Source organism: Cryptomeria japonica, chromosome 8 (genome assembly GCF_030272615.1).
Source record: "Cryptomeria japonica chromosome 8, Sugi_1.0, whole genome shotgun sequence".
Taxonomy (NCBI): Eukaryota; Viridiplantae; Streptophyta; class Pinopsida; order Cupressales; family Cupressaceae; genus Cryptomeria; species Cryptomeria japonica.
In genome coordinates, this window is record NC_081412.1 from 661,565,710 (window position 1) to 661,589,354 (window position 23,645).

At 34.4% G+C, this 23,645-nt stretch overlaps 1 protein-coding gene across 1 annotated transcript; it reads left to right on the top strand.

The window, feature by feature from the left end:
• Positions 1 to 394: 394 nt before the first annotated feature.
• On the top strand, positions 395 to 11,233 carry LOC131857899 (uncharacterized). The gene is made up of 4 exons (XM_059210682.1): positions 395 to 658; positions 9,866 to 10,489; positions 10,664 to 10,706; positions 11,022 to 11,233. The coding sequence occupies exons 1-4, from the start codon at positions 395 to 397 to the stop codon at positions 11,231 to 11,233; spliced, it is 1,143 nt and encodes a 380-aa protein (XP_059066665.1).
• Positions 11,234 to 23,645: the final 12,412 nt, after the last annotated feature.

Below are 23,645 nucleotides of genomic sequence, written 5' to 3' on the forward strand. Positions count from 1 at the left end.
GAAAGCTGGAAAGAAGAGGAAGTGGGGGAAGAGGAAGGAGGAGCTGAGGACGTTTCCGATCAAGATAGTCCTACCCACAGTGTTATTTTAGGCATTGTCAATAGCTAACCAATGGAGGAGAAGGAAAATAAGATTAAAGAGGAAAAAGAAATGGATTTTGAGCAGGAAAAGAAAAAGGAAATTGAGCAGGAGATGGACAAGGAGAATCTGAGCAAGGATAAGGATTATGCTGGAGAAGGGTTAATTCTGGATAATCTCAAAAATCTATCTGAGGCTAGAATGGGTTTTGACAGGTGGGCTTATGAAGGAATCAAGAATCTGGAAAAAAAATGGGAAGCAGTGGGAAGAGAAAAGGAAGAAAAATGATAGGGACCAAGAGTAGTGGAAGAAGGATATGGAGGAAAAAGCAAAGAAGTTGGAAGCTCAGATTGGTAACCTGGAGGAAGGAAAAACTGCTATGAAAAACCTTTTGGTAATGATTCCGGATATCCTTACCTCTGTTACTAAGAACTTAGAGGAAATATCTAAGGTCCTTGAGGGCTCCAACATTCCCAAACCTATCGTGGACCTTGAAATTGATGAGGATACTATTAAGATAGGGACTATGGAAAGTGCACCTGGTGGCACGGCAAAGAGAACAAGGGCGAGCATGAAGAAAGTTGTTGTGGCCTCTGCTAAGGAAATCCCTAATCTTAGGGATAATATTAAAGAATTGCATGGGATTAGTGGAAATCTGGCTAATGCCCTGAAAAACATTAAGTAGTTTGTTTTTTGTCTTCTGTTTGTTTTGGCTGGACGTTGCTGATTCTGTGAGGCTTTTTTGCTGGATACTGCTCATTTCTTTGCTGGTTTTTTAGTTGTTTGTTTCTTCTTTTGTCTTAATGCTCTATTTTCTTAAGGATCTTTTGTAAAGGGTTTCGGGGTCCCTTCAAAACTTTCTTTTACCGTAATCAAAAACCTTATTCAAAATAAATTCAAGGAGATAGAATTTCCACCAACTTGGAATATTGAAGCTATGGACAAAGAATTCCAAGAAGCGCAAATCTAACCCACAATCCAACCAAATCAAAGCCAAGCTCCAAGCAATTGAAAATTAAATTCTTCAACAATATAGAAATTTTTCTAGCAAGCCAACTCCAACAAATCCTCAGAAAACTAAATTTATAAAAATTAAACCAAAGCTATGCAATCTCTCGGTCAATCAAAATAAATCAAGAATATGATATTTCCTACCAACCATACCCAAATTCAAGGTGGAATTTAATAAAAAGTATTTTTTAAATCCCCCAAATCTCACAACTAATCATAAAATAGGGTAGGTAGAGTAAATAATAAATAAATAACCCAAAGGGTTAAAAAGAGATTAAATAAGAATTGCCTAATAATAAAATAATTCATGAGCATAATAATATAAATACCCAATTTAAATGTAAAACCACAAAGCTCAATAATATAAAATCAACAATTTGTCTTCGAACATGTAGTGTCGCGGTTAAAACACTTCGTTGGTGAAACAACCACCAAGGTTCAAACCCCTACTAGGCCATTGTGCTCGCAGGTTTGAACAAGTGAAGTGTGGGGATGAGCTCCCCCGTTTGTGGCCTCACTGATTCATAGCTTCGAGTCAAAAGTGTTTCATGTGGAGCCAAAGGGCGTGTCATGCCAAAGTCGCTACTCACATTAAAAAAATTACCAAGCATTAAATTTGAAATATATATATATATATATAAAATCAACAATAATTAATCAAACAATAAATAAATAATAGTAAATCTAATAAATCAAAAGCTCGATAGATATTAATCAAAATAACATCAATAATATTAATCCTCAACAATTAAACATGCAATAATAATTAAATATTGAAACCACATATTAAATTAATTTTAATATTAAAAATTATATGAATAAGATATTAATTAATTAATTAATCATAACCCTACAAAACAACCCGACATAGGGTCAACAACTCATCACAAGATGCTAACAAGACATTGCACGCTAAAGACATTAACTTGACAAGGGTATCAACTTAAGCCTAGAGTGTGTAGAAGGAACTCATGTCACCTTCGATCAGCTTGCCATTGGGCTAAAGACACACTCAGACCTATGAGACCAGATGGATTCAATGTCTAGTACCTACAATCCTGTATCCACCAATATCCACAAGACAATATATACATTGCATATATCATAAATAATCAGACAAGTGAGAGAGAATCACGATGTCATGTATCATGCTTGCAACAAGTGGTATGACATTGTCTCTATAACGAATACAATAGTAACGCAATCACAACCGACATATCATCATCTCATCCAACATGATCATGGAGTGGGGTTAGTACTAACAAGATGCCATCATATCTTCATAAGAAATATAATCCATCCATGAATAATGAGTGCATATAAATCATTAAATATAAGTCCATCCATCATAATAATCCAGGATATATCATCATCCATATAATGTATCAAATGTCAATATAAAATGTCTAGCATCATCTATAAGCATCTGAAATATAAGTCAATCCATAAGTATCAACCAAACATCATAAAAGAGTCTAAACAAGTCTATTGGTGCACAAAAGAAAGATGAATCTAGGAGGGACACTGTACATAAATAATTAGCAATTCTTTACCAAAATATGCACCCAATTTTGACCCAACTTGCACATAAACTCCAAACTTCTTAAATTAATTTTCATGGGTAAATAAATGGTAATAAGCTTCTAAAGAAGAAAAAACTCCATCACGATCAACAACAATAACATATAGAGATTATTTCAACAAAATATCTACTAGGGATCATGATTTGCACAACATTGCAAACATGAAAAGCTCCAAATTGAAAGATGATTTCCTCCACATTTGGGGATGACTAAAACACATTCTATAGTAATAATCCACACTTCTACAACAAAAGACCAAATTCCAATTAAATCCACACCAAATTGGAAACACAACCAATCACACACTCCAACAACAAAGCTCTCTAACTGTGCCTCCAAACCTACAAACAAATAACTCAAAATACTAAACAATCTTATGCAGTCTTTTAAGCTTCAATGCAACTCCAAATTAATTTTTTTCTCAATAACCAAAGGGTTTTCTTTCTGTACACCAATTGTGAATATCCTACAGGTTTTCATGCAGAGAAGAGGCTTGAACACAAAGTGCTCAAGAAGGTAAAATGGCATGACAAGAATGAATTGTAAAATGAAATTTTACAATATATATCTGCCCAAATTCCCACACCCTCATTTGGGAGAGAAAATAAATTTATACTTTCCAACTCAAACCACACATAAATTATTAGCCAAATAGAGTGGGTTGATTCTTACCAAAGATGCTCAATAAATGAGTGTTAGATGCTTCTATAAATTTCTATCACCCATCATAGATGGAAATATTAAATTTAATATTTAATTTCTCAATGGGATGTGAATAATAATGATAAAATATTAAATAAATTATTTCCTTATGATCTTTCCTATTAACTCGCAGGAAAAAAAGATGGGTTAATGAAAAATTGCAAATTTATTATTTTTGAAAAGGGGAAATGACAACTATAAGATGAGGAAAATGTTGTTCACTAGTATAAACATGCAAACTAGGATTCAAACCCATTCACATCAATTCACATTAAGGAAATGACCAATGGACCCAAGTACAAACCTATTGGTAGAGCTGGACAAAATGAATTGGTGATTTCCTAGTTGAGAATGCATGCAATTGGATAAGATAGAATGATCAAATGCAACAACTAGGGCTAATAATGCAAATTAAGAGTAATCAACATAAACAATAAGTTACAAATCAAATATGCAAACTCTAACTATAGATCTAGAAATGAGAATCAAAGAGGAACCTGTGTCTACAATTTAGGCCTAAAAGTGTTAGACTATATGGCTACATGATCTATTCTTGTAGGTGTTTGTTGTGGATATCATAAACAAATTCAAGATCAGGATGTCACTCTTAATATCTATGTAAAATTTTGTCAAAAAAGTGTCAGATTGTGTCTAATCCATAGACTCCATGGTTTTTTGCTTCTTCAAAATATGGTTCTCTTTGTTTTAGTCTGCATTTTTTTGAGTCTATATTCCTTTTGTATTGAACTTGTAACTTTCATAATGAGAGAGAAAAAATGGTGCTAGGTTGATAGGGGTTTTCCTAGGTCAACCCTGGGTTTGGAATTAATCCTATTATAATAAATAAATATAAAAGAGAGCTTACTCTTGCAGGGTAGAGGCTATATCTGGAATTAAATGTTAAATTGAAATGTTATACCTTCATTTATGAATCTCCTTTTGGCTTAAAGTATTCATAAAAAGTTTGATGTTGCTATGTTTGACTCATGTGTGCCTCCACATAAATTTGATCTTGAATACCATCTTGAATGCTTGAAAATCTAAATATTTGACCTCTCCTTTATTGCCTTAATGATGCTCGATTTCTTGCTCATTGGAATTGATTTTTTGCTAAGTAATTGTATTTAGAAATTATTGAGAGATGTTTCAAATGAGGGGATAAGATTTTCTTTTATACCTAACCTCATGAAATGTGTTAAAAATTACAAAGAAGGCCAACATCAGGTTTCATTTCCCACTCAACTTTTTTAGACCATTGAAGGATTCAAATTTGGGACACTTTGGCCTAGACTGTGGTTTCTAGCACCCTAGTCCATTCCTTTTGGATTGGGAAAAGGTTGGGAAGCAACAACAAAAAGAAAAGACCATGGACTTGGGTTTGGTTTGAGAAAAATTACACATAATCAGTAGCAAAGAAGGTAGAAACACTAAAGTGAGGCCTAAGTGAGCATGAAATTGTATGAGGATACAATTTACAAGACTACATTTAGCCCCCACTTTAGTCCGAGTATGAAATTACACTCATACTCTTAGTAAAGTACAAGATCGTATTAAAATACTTTCACCAAGACATTAGAGAGACAAGAAACACCAAGCCCCCAAGGACATAGAATCTCACGAGTCTAAAACATCAAGATAAAAGGAGCAACAATGATTAAACACACAAAATATGTAAAAAAGAAGAAGAGGATATGGCTTCTAGGTCTAGTAAGGAACTGCATACTATGAGCCATATGAGAAAAGAGACATGAATTCTTCTTCTAGTAAGGAACTTCTTGCTATGAGTCATGTTAGCACAAAGAGAGATTACAAGGCAAAAAATTGACTACAAAATGGGTGTTGTAATGTGCACCAAACAAAAATATTACAAAACAAAGCCTCTTCTTGCAAAGTAATATAAATAAAAAATCAACTGCAAAATGAGTGTTGTAGCATATACACCAAACACATCATGGTGTGTGATCAAAGTGTACAAACCAAACCCCGTGGTGTGTGCACAAAGTGTAACATAGAGAAAAGTTTATTCCCCCATATTAAAGTGCTTGTGTATGCCTTACCGGGAGAAATTGCTTAAGATAGCATACATACATCCAAAAGACAAGCACTTCACAATATTGAGATGCCCCAAAGCATAGGAAAATCAAAGGTGATGATTCACAAGACACAAAAGAGGGCACATTATGTTGGCATTACACACTCAGATAAGAATGGTTGATGTTGTCATTGATGGTAACCAACTGGTAATAGGGTTCTACAGGATTCTATTGATTATACCAGCAATAGACTTCGCATATCGGCACCAACAGCTACACAAATTTCATTCACATCAGCATCCAGTTTACGCCGGTAATGAATCATACCAGCACTCAGGCCGACATAAGATAAAGTTTTGTTTATGCGAATTATATTGTAATGTACTTAATTATTTGTAGCCAACATGATGTATTGTAAAGACTCATATATGTATGAGATCTTGTAGGTTATTTTCTATGTATGTATGGTTTGTAAGCAAAGAAAGGTTTATGGCAGAGGTATTTGACAGAGCTTAAACCGATATTGAATCTAGCATTGCAGATGCTATTTTGAGCAGTACATTGTCATTGGATTTAATGATCCAATTTTGTATTCAGTGTGACTCCTTTTTGATTGAGCAATGAGCTCTAGGATGTTGGCCTTCCTGCATGTGCAGACCCCTATTGTATCAGTAATATTTATTCATATTGGCCAGTGAGTAAATATTATGGGTCACAAATCCCACTGAGGTTTTTCCCCTATCGGGTTTCCTTGCCAAAATATCTTGTGTTATGGTGTGCATTGATGTTGTCTCTCTTATTTCTCTTTATTGCTTCATTGCTTATTTACCAGTACATTAATTTGGGTTATAAAGTTGCAAACAAGTTTAAATATTTTATATACTGATTAGACATTGATTCGCCCCCCCCCCCCTCCCCTTCTCAGTGTCTTTGGGACTAATCAAGTATCTAACAATTGGTATCAGAGCCTAGTCCTCTATTTGCAAAAGCCTAATAACTTGAGACAACAGTTAGAAGGAGCTCTTGAAGATTTTGATGCAGAAAAATTGAAGAATATCAAACTAGAAGATGAACTCATAACTGCTCGGGAATTTATCAAAGCACTTCAAGATAACTTGGTTATAGAAAAGAATAAGAGAAAAGAATTACATGTGCAATTGCAAAATCAAGATGATGAAGAAAAAGAAACTCTTAGGGATATTGCAGACAAATTGAGACAAGAGAATAGTAACATGAAGAATGAAATGCAAGATTTAACCATGAGACTATGCAAAGATATTGAAGATAGGAAGAGGAATGAAGAATATTTGGCCAGAAGACTTAATGAAAGATCAGATGAATCTCAAAGGCTTAGTTATGAAAATTATATGCTTAAAATTGATTTGATCCACATGCAACATGACAAAGATGAACTTTTGAGACAGGTTAGCACTTTGGAAAGTGAGTTGGTCACTGCAAATGAATACAAAGACAAATTCAAGAAAAGTTTAGATAATCTTGATGATATGCTGAAAAGTCAGAAACCTGATGGAGAAATAGTTGGACTTGGATTTGAACATGGAGAAAGCTCCGGGACTTCAAACAATCATGATCACAACAAACCGGTAAGGCAACCTAATGCTTATAAATTTAATGGGAAATGTTTTAATTGCAACAAATTTGGTCATAGAGAAAATCAGTGTAGATTTAGGAATAATCAAAATACAAACTTACCCACCGGTCAATGTTCCAAATGCAATAAAAATGGTCATAACTCAGACAATTGCAGAATGAATGTGAAATGCTATGTTTGTGGTAGATTTGGACATTTATCTAATCAATGCAGAACTCAAACCAGTCAAGCTTATGGAAAGTCTATTCAGAGAAATAATGTAACTTGTTATGCATGTACCAAGATTGGGCATATTGCAAAATTTTGTAGAAGCAAGACTATACTGGCAAACAACAAAGGATCCATTAACAAAGGCAAAGAAAAGGTGACTGAAATCAAGCAAGAATTTTCTAAACAATGGATTAGAAAGACAGATCAAAGTAGCGGTGAATCTGTCGCTGCACCGGTAGAACAGGGTAGTCCTGCATCGGCAGGAGGTACTTCATCTAACTAAGGAATAATCCTTAGGGGTAAGGCAACAAATTGAAAATCATGTATTTTACCCTCGATTGATGGTAAGAAGTCATATTTCTTCTTTACCGGCAGACATGTTAAGTTTTCACTTAACTGGAAGCATTTAATGCGGTTGTTGGTGAACCTTTTGGTTATGAAAGCATTTTAACCTCTCATTTTGAATCACAAAGCATTCAAATTTATGAAGAGCATGAAGAGAGCGAAGACATTCAAGAGGCAAAGCAACTAAGACATTTTCAGGGCATTTCAAAGGATTTCACTTGCAAAAAAGGTATTTATTTTAGTATCATGGCTACTTCATCTTTTGTTCCCTAATTCATTGCAAACCCTACTGTGGTAGAGAATGTTAAGCGTCCTCGACCCATTTTTAAGATCATTCCTGAGATTGCTAAGCAAGATGATTATATTGGTGCATTTTCTAAAATTCTGAAGGGAGTTGCTTTTGCTGAAGATCCGCGAATATATATTCATTGCAACATAGAGAATTTAGGGTCTGATGATTTGAAAAACATATACCAAAATGTTATAGCTGACAAACAGGGTTTAATCAAGCCAGAGCATAAGATTGTTGAGGATTTAGGATTTGTTGATATCTTGAACATTCCTAAATTTCCAGATGAGATAGTTCAACTTGTACTTAGCAGGGTTCATGGTGAATTTATGTGGTTAGATTCTATTTTCAAAATCACTAAGGAGGCAATCAAGGCAGTCATTGGTTTACTCTCTACCAGTACTAGGCCTGACAAGAAGATGAAAAATCCCAAACAAGGTGGTTATGAACCTAACCGGCACCACATCTGATAGCAGATCTCTTAGGGTTAGTGATATCACTGATGAGAATGTGAAATATGTGAGTATGGTGATTGGCTACAGAGTTGATCATACAAATAGGTTAAATTATGTTTCTAGTTTGTGTATACATAGTGCATATGAAATGGTGAAGAACAGTGCAAAGATTAACATTTGTGAATGGCTAAAGGATGAACTAATAGACAATTTGAAGAAGATCAAGGGTGATAAGAAAGGAATCTTTAGATTTGGTAACTCACTTGTATGCTTAATGCTTTATTTTACAAAGGAAATTCCAAGCATTGGTCACAAGGACTTTTCTTATGACATCCCTGTTGGAAGACATGTTATGGAAGCAATTACCGACATAGGTGTTGATGGGGACAAGTTGATAAAAGATTATTTCAAGAACTTCCAAACTAAGATGAAGGCAAGGGAAAGGATTCCTCAAAGTATTATGGAAAAATATGACAAACAGATATGTTTTGTAATAAAGAGAGATGAGACATGGATGGAGGTTGTTACTCCTTGAACCATTTGGATAACAGAGATGGGCTATGAAGTAGATTTGAACATTCTTTAGTCTTATGCAAAGATACTTCTTGATGCACCAAGGGAACCGACTGAGAAAATATTTGGCATAGATGAAACAATTGAAAGTGATGTATCCATGATGAAGGAGAGGAAGAAAAGAGACAAATTAATGAGAGATGATTCTAAAGTAGTTAAAGAGTTAATAAAAGGTCTAATAAATATCAGTAATATTGCTGCTAAAGTAAAAAGACAATCAGAACAGCAACCAGTAGCTCATGTTTCCCCTTATTGTTACTTCTTCTGAGATAGAAAGTGATAAAGCAACATAATTTAAAAGAGTAGAAAGGAAGAAAAAGAAACCTTCACCGACACCTACTCCATCTCCAAACAAGTCAAGGACACTAAGGAAGAAACAACAAGCTAGGTGTTAGAAAAAGAAACTTACACCAAAGAAACTGACACCTAAGGTATCAGATATTCTATCCCCAGAAGAACTTATAAATGAAATTACCCAGGATGGAAATCTCAACAATGTCAACAAATGTTATCATACTTTCAAGGATTCTGACAAGGAAACAATTGAGGAAAGTGTCATTCTACATCTTGATATTTACAAGAAAGTTTTAATTGAGGTTGTTGATGATTTACCTAATGATATTTATCTGAGACTTGAGGCAAAAAGAATGTCTATAATGGAATTAGATAAGAAATCAAAGGTTGAAGCATTGTTGGAGATTCACCCTGTCAATTCCCAGCAGGAGATTGATGAATTGATTGCAGAAGCCAACCGGTCAGTTTTTGCTAGTGGTCACCGACAGGTTAGCTTAATGGCTAGAAGAGTTAAAGAAATTGTTGATGAAATGACTGACAAATGGGATATTCTCTTTGTAGAAAAAGAGAAGAAGGAAGAGGAGGATAGACATAAAATAGACAAATCTTTCACTAAAGTATATCAGAAAAGTGATAAGGGTAAGAACAAAGTTGGTGGTATTCCTAACTTCACCATCAAGGATAACCTACCCCCACCGACTAATGACACACCACCGGTAGTGACAGAGAAACAAGATGAGAAACAAGCAAAGGAACAGGTTAAAGAACAAGTTGAGGTAGAGGTTGAACATGAGGAAGAGAAAATAGAGGAAGTGAACACTGAGAATATTGATCCAGAGTCAAACATTCTTTTCACCATGAATGTGGTCACTCAGGATATCAATGTAATTATAGATAAATCTTCTGAGAATGTTGAAGAAAAGAAAACTGAAGCCACAAATATAGAGATCTTTGAGCCACCGGTCAACACTCTTGACTCTCAGAATATTATGGAAACAACAGAAGTTAAGAAAACAGATACCATCTCTGATGCTACTCCGCCTAACATAGAGAAATTGGAAGAAGCACAAGCAGAAGCGGAGGAAAAAGCAAAAACTAAACACATAAATGTTGACATTCAGAAAAAGGTAGAGAAACCAGTAGAGAAAGAACCTGAACAGAGTATAGCTGAACCGACAGTCAACAAGACAGAAAGTAAGGATGATAGTAAGATTATAAACACAGTTGACACACAGAGTGATAAAAAGGAAGAAAAAATGAATAAAGATGAGGACAATGATGGAAATACGGAAGAAGTGGTTAAGGCAATTGGACAAGTATTTGAAGAAAAGAAAGTTATTGTTGAGCCTAGCCCTTCCACCATGGACTTCAGACCTACAAATGTGACAAATGTTTTATTAGATTCTATCAAGAAGATCACTAAATGTAATGCCTTAGCATTTAAGGCTATTGATGACACCTTACCTATTTTACAACAGATAGCACTGACATGTAAGGTAGATAATATTGTAGGCTCTATTGGTAAGTTAGACACATTGTCTAAATTCATTTCATCTAATATTCAGTCGATTGATAAGATTAATGAGGAGACAATTAGAGAAAGGATAAATAAGAAGAAGATAGATTTCTTTAATAAATCTATTGAGGACTGTATAGGAAAGTTAGATTCCTTAATACCGGCACTAAATTCAACAATTTTGGAGTTTAAGGAACTGTATAGATACATTTGCAAGCCACATCATTTGACTATTGATATTGATGATCAGATTAAATAGACATAGAAGGAAATTGATGATGTAGCAGATAACCTAATTGGTTCTTCTGAACTCGCTTCAGTTTTAGATCAAGAAATGGTAGTATATGAGGAGAAAATAGAAAAAATTGAAAAGGAGAAAGCTCGATTAAGGTTAAAAGCCCGGGAGCTAAAGAACAAACTTGGTCCTAGATTGGACATTCTGTTGACACACCGGAATGGACTATCTAAGGCTACTATTCCAGGAGGAAGATCACTGGAGGAACAAATGCATCATCTAACTGACATGATCTGACAGACAGAGGATATCATTTCTGATAGTTCTAAATTTTTGCAAGGACTTAATCTAATTGTAGCAAATATCTTTCAGATTGTACATAAAAGGTTACAAGCAACGAGGTAGAATTTTGAATTTTTTATTCTTTTTTACAACCTTTGTCATTGATGTCAAAGGGGGAGATGATAGAGATACTAAAGGATATCATTTGCTCAGGGGGAGCACTTTTGATTTTTGGCAATTTTGGTTTTTAATTTTTCTCATGAGTGTTGCCATCAATGCCAAAGGGGGAGATTGTTGGCATTACACACTCAAATGAGAATGGTTGATATTGTCATTGACGGCAACCAACTGGTAATAGGGTTCTATATGATTCTATTGATTATACTGGCAACAAATTTCGCATACTAGCACCGACAGCTACACAAAGTTCATTCACACCGGCATCCAGTTTACACCGGCAATGAATCATACCGACACTCGGGCCGACATAAGATAAATTTTTGTTTATGCGAATTATATTGTAATGTAATTAATTATTTGTAGCCGACATGATGTATTGTAAAGACTCATGTATGTATGAGATCTTGTAGGTTATTTTCTATGTATGTATGGTATGTAAGCGAAGAAAGGTTTATGGCAAAGGTATTTGACAGAGCTTAAACCGGTACTGAATCTAGCATTGCAGATGCTATTTTGAGCATTACATAGTCATTGGATTTAATGATCCAATTTTGTAGTCAGTGTGACTCCTTTTTTATTGAGCAGTAAGCTCTAGGCTGCTGGCCTTCCTGCATGTACAGGCCCCTATTGTATCAGTAATATTTATTCATATTGGCCAGTGAGTAAATATTGTGGGTCACAAATCACACCGAGGTTTTTCCCCTACTGGGTTTCCTCACCAAAATATCTTTTGTTATGGTGTGCATTGATGTTGTCTCTCTTATTTCTCTTTATTGCTTTATTTCTTATTTACTGGTACATTAATTTGGGTTATAAAGTTGTAAACAAGTTTAAATATTTCATATACCGGTTAGACACTGATTCACCCCCCCTCTCAGTGTCTTTGGGACTAATCAAGTATCTAACACATTAGGGATCCACTATATGGGATTAGTATGCATATTAGATAAATTAGTTGCAATATGCCCTTTTGGCTTGTCATTGATGTCAATCCCCTTTTACCATAGGTCATTCGGTACTCCTACATGGTTTGGTTTTTTTATAAATTTTGTAGAGTCATCTTCCAGATATTCATGTTTTATCTTTAATGGCCCAAAAGATCAAATAAATATATATTTTTAGTTTTTCAAAGTATATGGTAATCACTTTTTGGTCTAGATAAAGAAATAACGTATAGAGGTTGAAGTCGGTAGCATACACATTTTTGTGTGTTATGCATTAATCAAATTGAGTGGTTTTGGTTTGATGGTAATATACATGTTACCTCTCTTTCCAACCAACTTCATTGTACATGATTTTTTATCTAGATGGTATAAGAAGGTCAGAAATGCTTTGTAATGATATGGTATGATGTGTGGATGCAAGAAAAAATGAACAGAGTGAAGGTGACATAGATTTGGATCAAATCAGATATTCAAAGACCTAGCAGATGAATCAAAGTGTGTTTTAACTGGAACTACTATTAGCATTATGTAGATTCTCTTTGTATAATTCAAATATTTTTGCATATTGTGCTAGATAGTTTTTTGTATCTTGCCCTAAAGAAGTGATGCCTAGCTAATGAAGTCATCTCTTGTATCTTTCCTAAGGCTATGCACCTTAGTCTACAACTCCAAAGAAAAAATCTATTTGTTCAGAAGCCACATTTATTGTAAATAGTATATATACATATTGTGAGTTTAATTCTTGTAGCATCATAAATTATCACCGATCCAATTTACACCTCATGTTTGTGTCCCTACTTTAACATGTCTCCCCTTCATATCCTATCTAGGTTCGTTCAACGCCTTAACTCTAATTTTTATGCCATATGCACCTATCAAAATATTCTCTGGAGGGGTGTACTCCTCTCTAGGCCTTAATTTTGGTCCCTAATTGAGGAGGACCAAGGCGCTAGCGTCTAGGTTCCCCTCAATGGGACCTAATTTTTAAGAGAGGGATGAGACCTATCTCTCTGGCGGGAAATGAAATCAGTGGCTCTATATGACCATTGGAGGTTGGCCTAATTGGTAAATTACCTAGGATCTCCTATATAAAGACATTTTATCAACCTAATTTCATCCTAACAAGCATTCAAAGTCTTCATATCCAAGCAATAAAGCATTCATTCATCATCAAGCATTTTCAGATATCTTCAAGGTTGCATACTCTTCATTCAACCATTATGGAGCAAAATTAAATCAATCATATGTAAGCATGTGTGTGTGATTAGGGTTTTATCATGTTCATGTCATTTCATACAACATATGTGATTACATTCAAGAAGCAAAGCATCATTATCAGTCAATGTAGATTTGAGGTAAATCTTTCCATTGTTTATTTCAGTATTTGCAATATTTCATTCAAGGTTAATTCCTCAACTAGGGTTTGACTTAGGTAAACCCCTATTCCCAACCTATTTCCCCTTCTTTCTCATTGTAGGAAGTAGGTATAGAGCTATGATCTTCACAATAAGCTTTATTTACAGTGACAAACATGTTCTCCTTTGGATGGAGAAAAGTGCTTAGGACCGATGTGACAGGCATACCAGTCTTGACATTTCAAGAGCTCCTTCTAGGAATAGATCCAAATACACATGCATTCCTTAGATCTAGGTTTGTATCTCAATCCAACGGCTGTAGCTCACTGTTCACACACAATTACTTCAATTCTAGCATATTTACCCTAATTTCAACATTTTCACAATTCAACTTAAAAGATGGTAATCAATCCAAATACTGGTAAATCCAATAGTATTCTCAACCCTATCCTTTCTGATTTGTGGCTAGATCTATTAGGTTTACCCCTCTTTAATGTATTGGTCCCTAAGGCCAAAATTAGTGGTTTTCATACATCTAATTGTGCAAACCCTAATTTTTCACCAATACAATTCTCATCGTGGTTTTTCCCAGTTTTTGTTTTCCATGTAAAAATTTGGTTTTATTGTATGGATTTATTTGAGATTACTACTTTGATTTCCAGTGGTTTAATGCAATATCACTTTAATTTTGTAATGTTTGTTTGTGTTGATTCACTCCCCCCCCCTCTTAGCATTTTAGTGAGTGTTCAACAAAATCATATATATCAAGTATGATTGTAATGAATTGACCTCATCATTCAATGGTAGTGGAACTACAAGCATAATGGAAGATGAGCACATAAGATGAAAAACACAAGTCTTTTCAAGTAAAAAAGGAAGAGAATAAAAAGAGAGATATGAATTCTTTGCATCATTCCCAAGTAGACAACACAAAAGCATATTTACGACAAGATCACATTAATGACACAACATGTATACTACAAATGGAAGAAGTGAGATACAAATGGAGGAATGCCACAATAGGTTTGGTCCCTTCATGTTTCCTTGCACAAATGGAGGGACAAGGTTCATCCAAAGATATCTTAACAAAACACAAAGACATGCCAAGCATCACATCATGGGGAACACATCACATGCGAGTAAACACACAAAAGAATCTATTGCACAAGTCAAGCTAGTCTAGAAAATCATCCACCTCCCAATAAATTACTTAACATCATTTAGATATTGTGGAGAATATGCAAGAAGATTCATAGCAAGTATGATAGATGGAGCTATCAATAGTTCCAAACAAGGACCATGCTCTAATGATGAATCATTATGTGTGTCACTAGGCGCTAAAGTTAAAACTTTGACAATCTCAAAGATAGCTCATGATTAATCTCAACTTCATACATATCATCAAAATCATTAGTATCTGCATTATTAGTATCAACATCATAATCAAAATTAATCACAATAGGAGATATCATGTGTGAAGGAGATGAAGAAGAAGAACCATTTTGCATAGACAATTTCAATATTTGATGAGGATGATTAAGATAAAGTTCCTCCCTCGGACTAGGTGAATCTTGGTCAAATGGAACCGAGTCAACATTCAACTTCTTAGGGGAGGAAACACTATGGAAAGAAAGCTCATGAGCCTTGGCATGATATATTCATCAATGTTCTCTCACACTACGATTTCTCTTATTTCAACTTGAAGCTTGTCAAGGTTGGGGATCACTCAACATAGGCTTTTTTTCTTCCTTTGTAGAAGGAGGGATGGAAGAAACCTCACTAGGTTGAGAGATACAAGATGTTGGGCAAATTTCTCTTTGACTTGTATAATATTTAGGAGGTGGAACCACAACATACATAAGAGGAATAGGAGTAGGAAGAAGTCCAAGTCCGAGATGAAAAGGCGGAATATCACTATATATAGTGAAAAATCATTAGGTTTACTTAAGGTTGATATCCTTTCAGATTTATACTTTTGATAAGATAGGAAAAGGACATCTTTATGAGGTTGCAAGGGTTGAGGTTTTTTAGGGCAAAGGAAATCAAGGGTGAAGTTTCCATATTTTACTAAGGGTTGATAAAGACTATGATTGATTGTTATAATATGCCCATTATGAGGAAACTTCAAACACTTATGAATGGTAGAAGGTATAGATTTCATGGAATCAATCCAAGGGTATCCCAACTTCACATGAAATTGGTCTGAGGTAGGGTTAATGGCTCCAAATTTGTATATTCAAATGTTAGCTTTGCACCCTTAATATGTCCTTATTGTCGACCTATCCTAAATAGTTGTTTACAAAAAACTTGTGCAAGACACATGTGAATGTGACTCCCTTCCTCATTTGAAAACTCTCTTATCTCTAAGGCCTAAAGAATCAATCTATAAATCTATAAAGAAATCAAGATCTATCAAGCTAAGAAGTTTGAAGCTATCATTAAGCATATAATGATCTATTATGAAGTGTTGTTTATTGCTTATTGTTTGTTGTTATGAACACGTACTAACATCTTGTAGGACTGAGAGAAATCTATCACCACCTTACATGAGATCTAAGCAAGGGTTTTATGCACAAGTTAATCATTGTTATTTATATTATTTGTTTGCCTCTTCTCCCTTGAGAGCATGTGATTGTTATCATAATCATCATCAATGCTCTTGTGGAGGTGTGAACATCAACATAGGGTTTGAATAAGGAAATCCCTTATACAACATAACATTTTCCCCTCTTTCATGAATGCAGGTGTAGATTTGAAGGTTTCAAACTACAATAGAGGCACCAACAAACCAAACACACTATGATGAAAGTTCCAAAATTTGGACAAACTAGAATCCTAGGACTATAGCACCCAACACTAGCATCCTATTTATTTGGCTCCATTTTTTGGATAGCTTCCTAGATTCATGCTCAGGCCATCTCCGATATTAGCTCCCATCTACACAGTGTTGGAAAGCTATCACCCAATATTGGAGTCTTGACCAGTCAGCCTCGTATTTTAGTCACAAATTCCTCTATGTATCTCATTCCCAGATCTATTACTCTCTTCTTCACTTCTATTTTGTATTTCATGCATTATTTTATACTTGTTTGATTTAGCCATCTTTCACCTAGTTCATTACATGTATGTAATCAATCTCCATCACAAACAACATAAAATAGAAAAGATGTGGATACAGGTTTTCTTGGCTCTCCCTTGAGGACTATATTCAAGCCCATTTACACCTTCTTCTAATGATTTTGTATGTGAAAAAGGATTGATTCTAGCTTAACGCACCTATTAGTCTAGGATCACTTTTCAAACACATCAATAATATCTTGAAATTTCTCATCTATCGCAACTTGAGGTATCACCTAGAAGATAATTCGATGTCTACTCTACCTAAAACCTTCAAGTGTCACATAAGTAATAGTTTTGGGTTTCTCTAGACAATGAGTTATTATATGGGTGACACCTTAGAGATTCCCCAAACTAAAAAATATCAACAAGGTGATAACTTCCCTAGAGATCTCAATACTATAACTTTCAAAATCCATATCTTTTTAATACAAACTCAAAACAAGGTGCCTTTATTTTGAATTTACATAGATAGATGGATAAACATATGCAATATTTTAAGCTTTCCAATGTCTCTCTTAGGAAACACATTGATATTTTCCTTCAAAAGGTTTCTTACATCTTCTTTTTCCACTAAGCCTCTCCTAGAAAATACCTTGATACTTTCCTTCAAAATATTCTCCTAAGAGCCATCTTACCTCTTCTTCTCTACTAAGTCCCTCTTAGGATATACCTTAATCTCATTTAGGTGCAAAATATTTTCCCAAAAGATATCGTACCTCTTTTTCTCCATTATTGTTGATTAATTAATAATTTTAGATGTTTTCTCCCCCTCCTAGGTTTGACTAGATAACAACTTATCCTACATTTTCCTTTAAATTAGGTATCACCTAGGAGATATCTTGTCAAATTGCCCTTTCCTAAGATCTCGCCTAGTTGGTAATTTATCATCTCTAATCCCTTAGAGGTGTTACCTAGATAATAGTTTGTGAAGTCCAATAAAATTACAAAGGAGCTGTCCATGATACTAGCATCAAGTTTGAATAGATTTCCAATGTAAACCACCTTTTACCAAGACAAATTCCTCTAATTATACTATATAATTTTCTTTGTTAAAACTAGCATGCACTATTGAATCATTCATCTTGTCGATAGAATGATTCCCTTAAATTAGGTATCACCTAGGAGATATCTTGTCAGATTTCTCTTTCCTAAGATCTCGCCTAGTTGGTAATTTATCATCTCTAATCCCTTAGAGGTGTTACCTAGATAATAGTTTGTGAAGTCCAATAAAATTACAAAGGAGTTGCCCATGATACTAGCATCAAGTTTGAATAGATTTCCAATGTAAACCACCTTTTACCAAGACAAATTCCTCTAATTATGCTATATAATTTTCTTTGTTAAAACTAGCATGCACTATTGAATCATTCATCTTGTCGATAGAATGATTCCCTTAAATTAGGTATCACCTAGGAGATATCTTGTCAGATTTCTCTTTCCTAAGATCTCGCCTAGTTGGTAATTTATCATCTCTAATCCCTTAGAGGTGTTACCTAGATAATAGTTTGTGAAGTCCAATAAAATTACAAAGGAGTTGCCCATGATACTAGCATCAAGTTTGAATAGATTTCCAATGTAAACCACCTTTTACCAAGACAAATTCCTCTAATTATGCTATATAATTTTCTTAGTTAAAACTAGCATGCACTATTGAATCATTCATCTTGTCAATAGATAACAAGTTTCTCAAGTGTCAACTTTGGTATATGCAATGCACTAGAAAGGGTCTTGACACTCCCATCTCTAAACATAAGATTGATCTATACATGACCAACAATTTTATGAGATATTTTAACTCCAAAATAAAACTTGACCTCTATAATAATGCTCATATTAAAAACACTACTTGTTTGGAGTCATATGAAATTAGCCACCATAATCCATTACCCATGCATCCTCACATGCATGTATAATTAAAAATTTTATAAACATATATTGAGATTCTTTTGGAGATAATTTTTTAAGTCGTCTCTAAATCCATTTTTCCTCTTCTTTTCCTTGCAACCCTTTTGATGTGGCCAATTTTATCACAATTTTAATATGTTGCCTTATATTTTAAAGAAACTTTGAGCTACCTTTGCAATTTTATATTTTTCTCCTTTTCTCTTTCCAATTTTCGTTGTCGCATGAACTCTAATGTAAAAATATATCCTTTACAAAATCCTTAGATTTCTACCTAATTTCCTCAAACAACAAAGATTCAATCACCATTTAGAAGTGGTGTTACCGATCCTCATTACAAAGTTATCCCATGAAACTAATGAAGAACATAAATGTTTGCATTATAAAAAGAATACAATTCCTTGGATTGCATAACTTCATAGATATTTCAACAGGCACTAGGAACTGAATAAAAATCACAAACTGTTTATACTTATTATTCAACACATAACCTACTTTGATAACCTCCCATGGAGCCCAATTAAAAGCATTAAATCTCATAAATCTTTAAAATTTTGGACACCTTTTCTATATAAATATAAAAACATGTCATGGAAAGCTTATAGCAAGTGGTTGATTGTGATATGTGATGAGTTTATTCCACCATATTGAAGTAGAAGCAAAACTAAAACCATGCTGCAAAGAAGAACCATTCCAACTCAGAAACTTGCAAACGTTTTTGCCAAGCTTGCCATATTGATTGTAAAGGAAATGAAGCCCTGATTTTAAAGAAGGGAGACAATAGTAATTTATCTAACCAAATTATAGCTTGCCATTTCTTTTTGACTGAAGCCTCCATAATTCGGTGGTGAACTAATATTTTCTAAGGTTCATCTCCACTAGTAGCTCTAGTAATCCATTTAGCAGCAAGACAAATTCCTTGGGTTTTGGGCTCTACCAAGGTTGCCTTTCGCTCTCGGCTGAATGCAATTATTCCATGAAGAGGTAATGAAACCAACATTGCCATCCCACTTGGACTACAAGAACTTGCAGATTATTCTATTTAATTCTACATATCCACATTTAGATGGCATCCGACATGAGGAATAGTACACATGTGAAGCAATAAGGATTTTGTTAGCAACTCAAATTTTTTCAACTAAAGATAAGAATTTATTACCAAAATTGAATAATTTCTTTTTTAGTCTCTCCAAGAACCAAGCCCCACATATCAAAAAGTGAGACCCCAATTCCAAAGGGGATACCAAGATATCTAGTAATTTCCCTATGCTTGATTAATCTCCATTCCTTAGGAATCCACTGAGGAATAGTGTCATGTTGAGACATTAAAAATTCAATTTTGTTATGTGAAAGATGAGAACCAGAAATATAGCAATATTGATTTAAAATCTCCAAGGTATTATTGAATTCCTCCTTCGAGTTTTGCAGAAACAACATACTATTATCAACAAAGTGGGAATTAATAACCACTTTACTATGAGGGATAGAAATACCTTTGATAAGTTTCATGTGTTGAGCTCTTTGGAGAAGATATCCCAAGGCATCAACAATGAGCACATATAAGAATGGAGACAAAAGACATCCTTGCCTTATAGAATGTTGTAGTTCAAAGGAGTCTGAGATAGTCCTATTTACAATGATGTGGGCATTAACATTCTTGAACAACATTTGAACATGTGTTTGTATTCTCAAACCAACACCAGCCATTGTAGCATTTTAAGGATGAAACTCCAGTGAATTCTATCATAGGCTTTGTCAAAATCTCACTTGATCACCATTGCATTTTGGCCTGATTGTTGGGCCCATTCAAGAGTTTCCCATGCCAACATTAGGTTGTCAAGTATACATATTCCTTTTAAAAAACCTTATTGTTTAGCCCTTACTATGTTTTGCACAATAGGTTCGATTCAGATTGCTAAGGCCTTAGGGATAATTTTATAGGAGGTGTTCAACAAAGTAATAGGTCTCCAACCAGCAATCGTATCCTCATTCTTTCCCTTAGGAATAAGTTTGATTATGCCTTTATTAATGTTAGAACCTAAGGAACCACTTTGCAATAATTCCAAATAGAGCATATAAAAGTCATCTTTAATATGATTCCACATAGCTTGATAAAACTCAGCTAGGAGACTGTCAAAGCCAGGACTTTTATAAGTTTTCATAGAGATTAAAGCACCTTCAAGTTCTTCCAAGGAGAGAACACGGTCTAAAAATTTGGTGTATCCTGCATTGAAATCATATTGGGTATGCATTGTTGAATACCTTCTTCCAAAATTTGTTGAATATCAGGCCAACTACCTTCTTCTTTAAATAACTTTTCATAAAAACTACGAAACAAACTAATAATTTTAGTGGGATCTGTATGATTTCCATTTTCATCTATTATACAATTAATTCTCTCCTTTTTGTTTTTATAATTGAGATATTAAAAAAAAATGTGGATCCTTTATCTCCTTCCTTGATCCAATGAAGTTTGGATCTAATTTTGACCCCTTGCTTTTTATAGTGCTCTAATTTCTACATTTAGGTAGAATCCCTCTTCTGGCTGTTACTCCACTACTCTTTCTGATCACTTTGCTTTGTCTCAAATGACACCTTCCTCTTCTCAACTTCCATTCAAATATATCTCTTCTTAAGAATAATGAATGTGTTTCCCTTGAGGGAATTTGGAAATCTATTCCTAAACCCCAAGAAGGTGAGTGGTGGGTTCAACCTTATCTCTATGTGTTTCTTAGACGACAATTTTGGAATTTTTAGTTTGGTTTGAGTTAGAGATGTCACTTTTAGAAGACCTATTTTTACTTTTGGGCATTATGGTCTTGTTGGGTTAATATGGATAATCTATATCGAAAGTTCAATGATTTAGCAAAGGTACAAGATTTGTGATCTCAACGATTGAGTGGGGGTTTAAACCTTGGTAGATTTGTCAACATGCCATGTTTTTAACTATCACACTATGCCCTTCATGGTGTTGATTTAAGTGGGTTTTTATTTTCATAAAAAAATTATTTATTTTATCGAATTGAGGTTGATCGATTGGGAATTGAGAAATTTTATTAATTTGAGGTTAAAATAAGTTAAAATAAATGTGATGGAATAAGATTTATTTGGAAACTGGTTACTGTTAATATTGAATATTTAAATGATGTGACATAAATCTATGAACTAAAATATAGATTTGAATGAGTGATTTGAAGCATGTGATAAATGAATCATGAATTTTTAGATGTTGAGACATGAACTTGTTGCAAGGTGTGTGCCCTTGGCTTCCTTGTGTTGTGCAACGCAGCGCTCGAGTTTGTGACATGGCTTAACTAACTCCTGTGGATTCTATAAGTCTAGTGGTTGTATTTAGGCATTAACAGGTCGATCTTTTGGTGCAACGACAACCACACTTGTAACAAGTGGTATCCGATCTTGGTCACAGGCTCAAACCCATCGCTTGTGTTGGGGGGGGGATTGTTGCAAGGTGTGTGCCCTTGGTCTCCTTGTGTTGTGCAGCGCAATGCTAGGGTTTGTGACATGGCTTCACTGCCTCCTATGGATTCTATAAGTCTAGTGGTTGTATTGGGCATTAATAGGTTGGTCTTTTGGTGCAACGACAACCACACTTGTAACAAAACTTACCCTTGACATCATCTAATTTGTATGATTGTGTCTTCTATGGATGAGTTTGTCTTCAATATCTATCAATATTTGAAAATGGCTCATTAATGTGTGTACTTGTGTCTAAGAAAGTGGTTTTTAAAGAGTTGGGAAAATGTGTGTTGTTCAAGTTGCATAATGCTTATAATGTAACAATAATTAACTTGTGGTGCATTTTGGTTAATAATTACTTGTTAAGAATAATGTTGCATTCTTTAAGAGTGAAAAATGATTGATTTAATTAGAGAAAATTTCAATTATTTTTCTCCTTATGATATCTATCTCATCCTGATGATGGATCACAGAGTGTGATTCGAAAGGTTGATGAAAAAAACACTTACACAATCAAATCCAGAAGCAACACACATACAGTAATGGATTGTGGAAATCTACTTGAACTGAATTTAAATTCTTTCAACATCTTAATAAGTTAATTAGCACATATTGACATAAAAATGGATAAGGAGATGGTTGTCTTTTAGTCATTTCAATCATATTCCCTTGAACAGGGTGTATACTTGTACTCTTCGTAGCTGGTCCCCCACTCCTCGGCTTAACCGTAAATGGAAGTGCAGATTTAACTCCAGGTTTTGGAACAAGTTGAGTGCCCAAGTTTGGAAATCTTCAGCTGATTTTAATACTTGGGTGTTGGCCTAGAAAATATTACATTGAAAACTACATGTTGGGGATAGGTTGAAATGTATTATGGTTCAGCCAGCTAATTGTCCATTTTATCAAGATCTTGAAAGTATGAGACACGTTTTTTTGGGACTTTCCTTATGCTAGAAAACAGTGGTTTGTTGTGTTCAGAAAAATTTATGTTGTATTTAATAATGATTTGAATTGGAAAGAAACCATTTTAGGTGTTGGATTGCATAACAATTTGATTGTTGATTATATTAGACAAATAATTCTTATGCCAAATAAGAGCCGCAGAGCATTCGATTTATGGCAAGCGCATAGCGGAACAAATGGCATGAGATCTTGAAAGTATGAGACAAGTTTTTTTGGGACTTTCCTTATGCTAGAAAACAGTGGTTTGTTGTGTTCAGAAAAATTTCTGTTGTATTTAATCATGATTTGAATTGGAAAGAAACCATTTTAGGTGTTGGATTGCATAACAATTTGATTGTTGATTCTATTAGACAAATAATTCTTAAGCATATTTGGCATAATAGATGTAATGCTGTGTTTTCTAGCAATTATCACCATGGGATTGTTGGCCATTTGGTGGAATTGAATATGTGTTGCATTGATGTTTTGTCATTGATGTCAACACTA

Bases quoted from the DNA above. Each gene is read 5' to 3' on its own strand.
- LOC131857899 (XM_059210682.1), top strand. From the start codon at position 395: ATGGAGGAAAAAGCAAAGAAGTTGGAAGCTCAGATTGGTAACCTGGAG. The intron at 659-9,865 runs GTTGTTGTGGCC...TTCACCATCAAG, and splicing joins CAAGGGCGAGCATGAAGAAA to GATAACCTACCCCCACCGAC. The intron at 10,707-11,021 runs GTAAGTTAGACA...AACTCGCTTCAG, and splicing joins TAATATTGTAGGCTCTATTG to TTTTAGATCAAGAAATGGTA.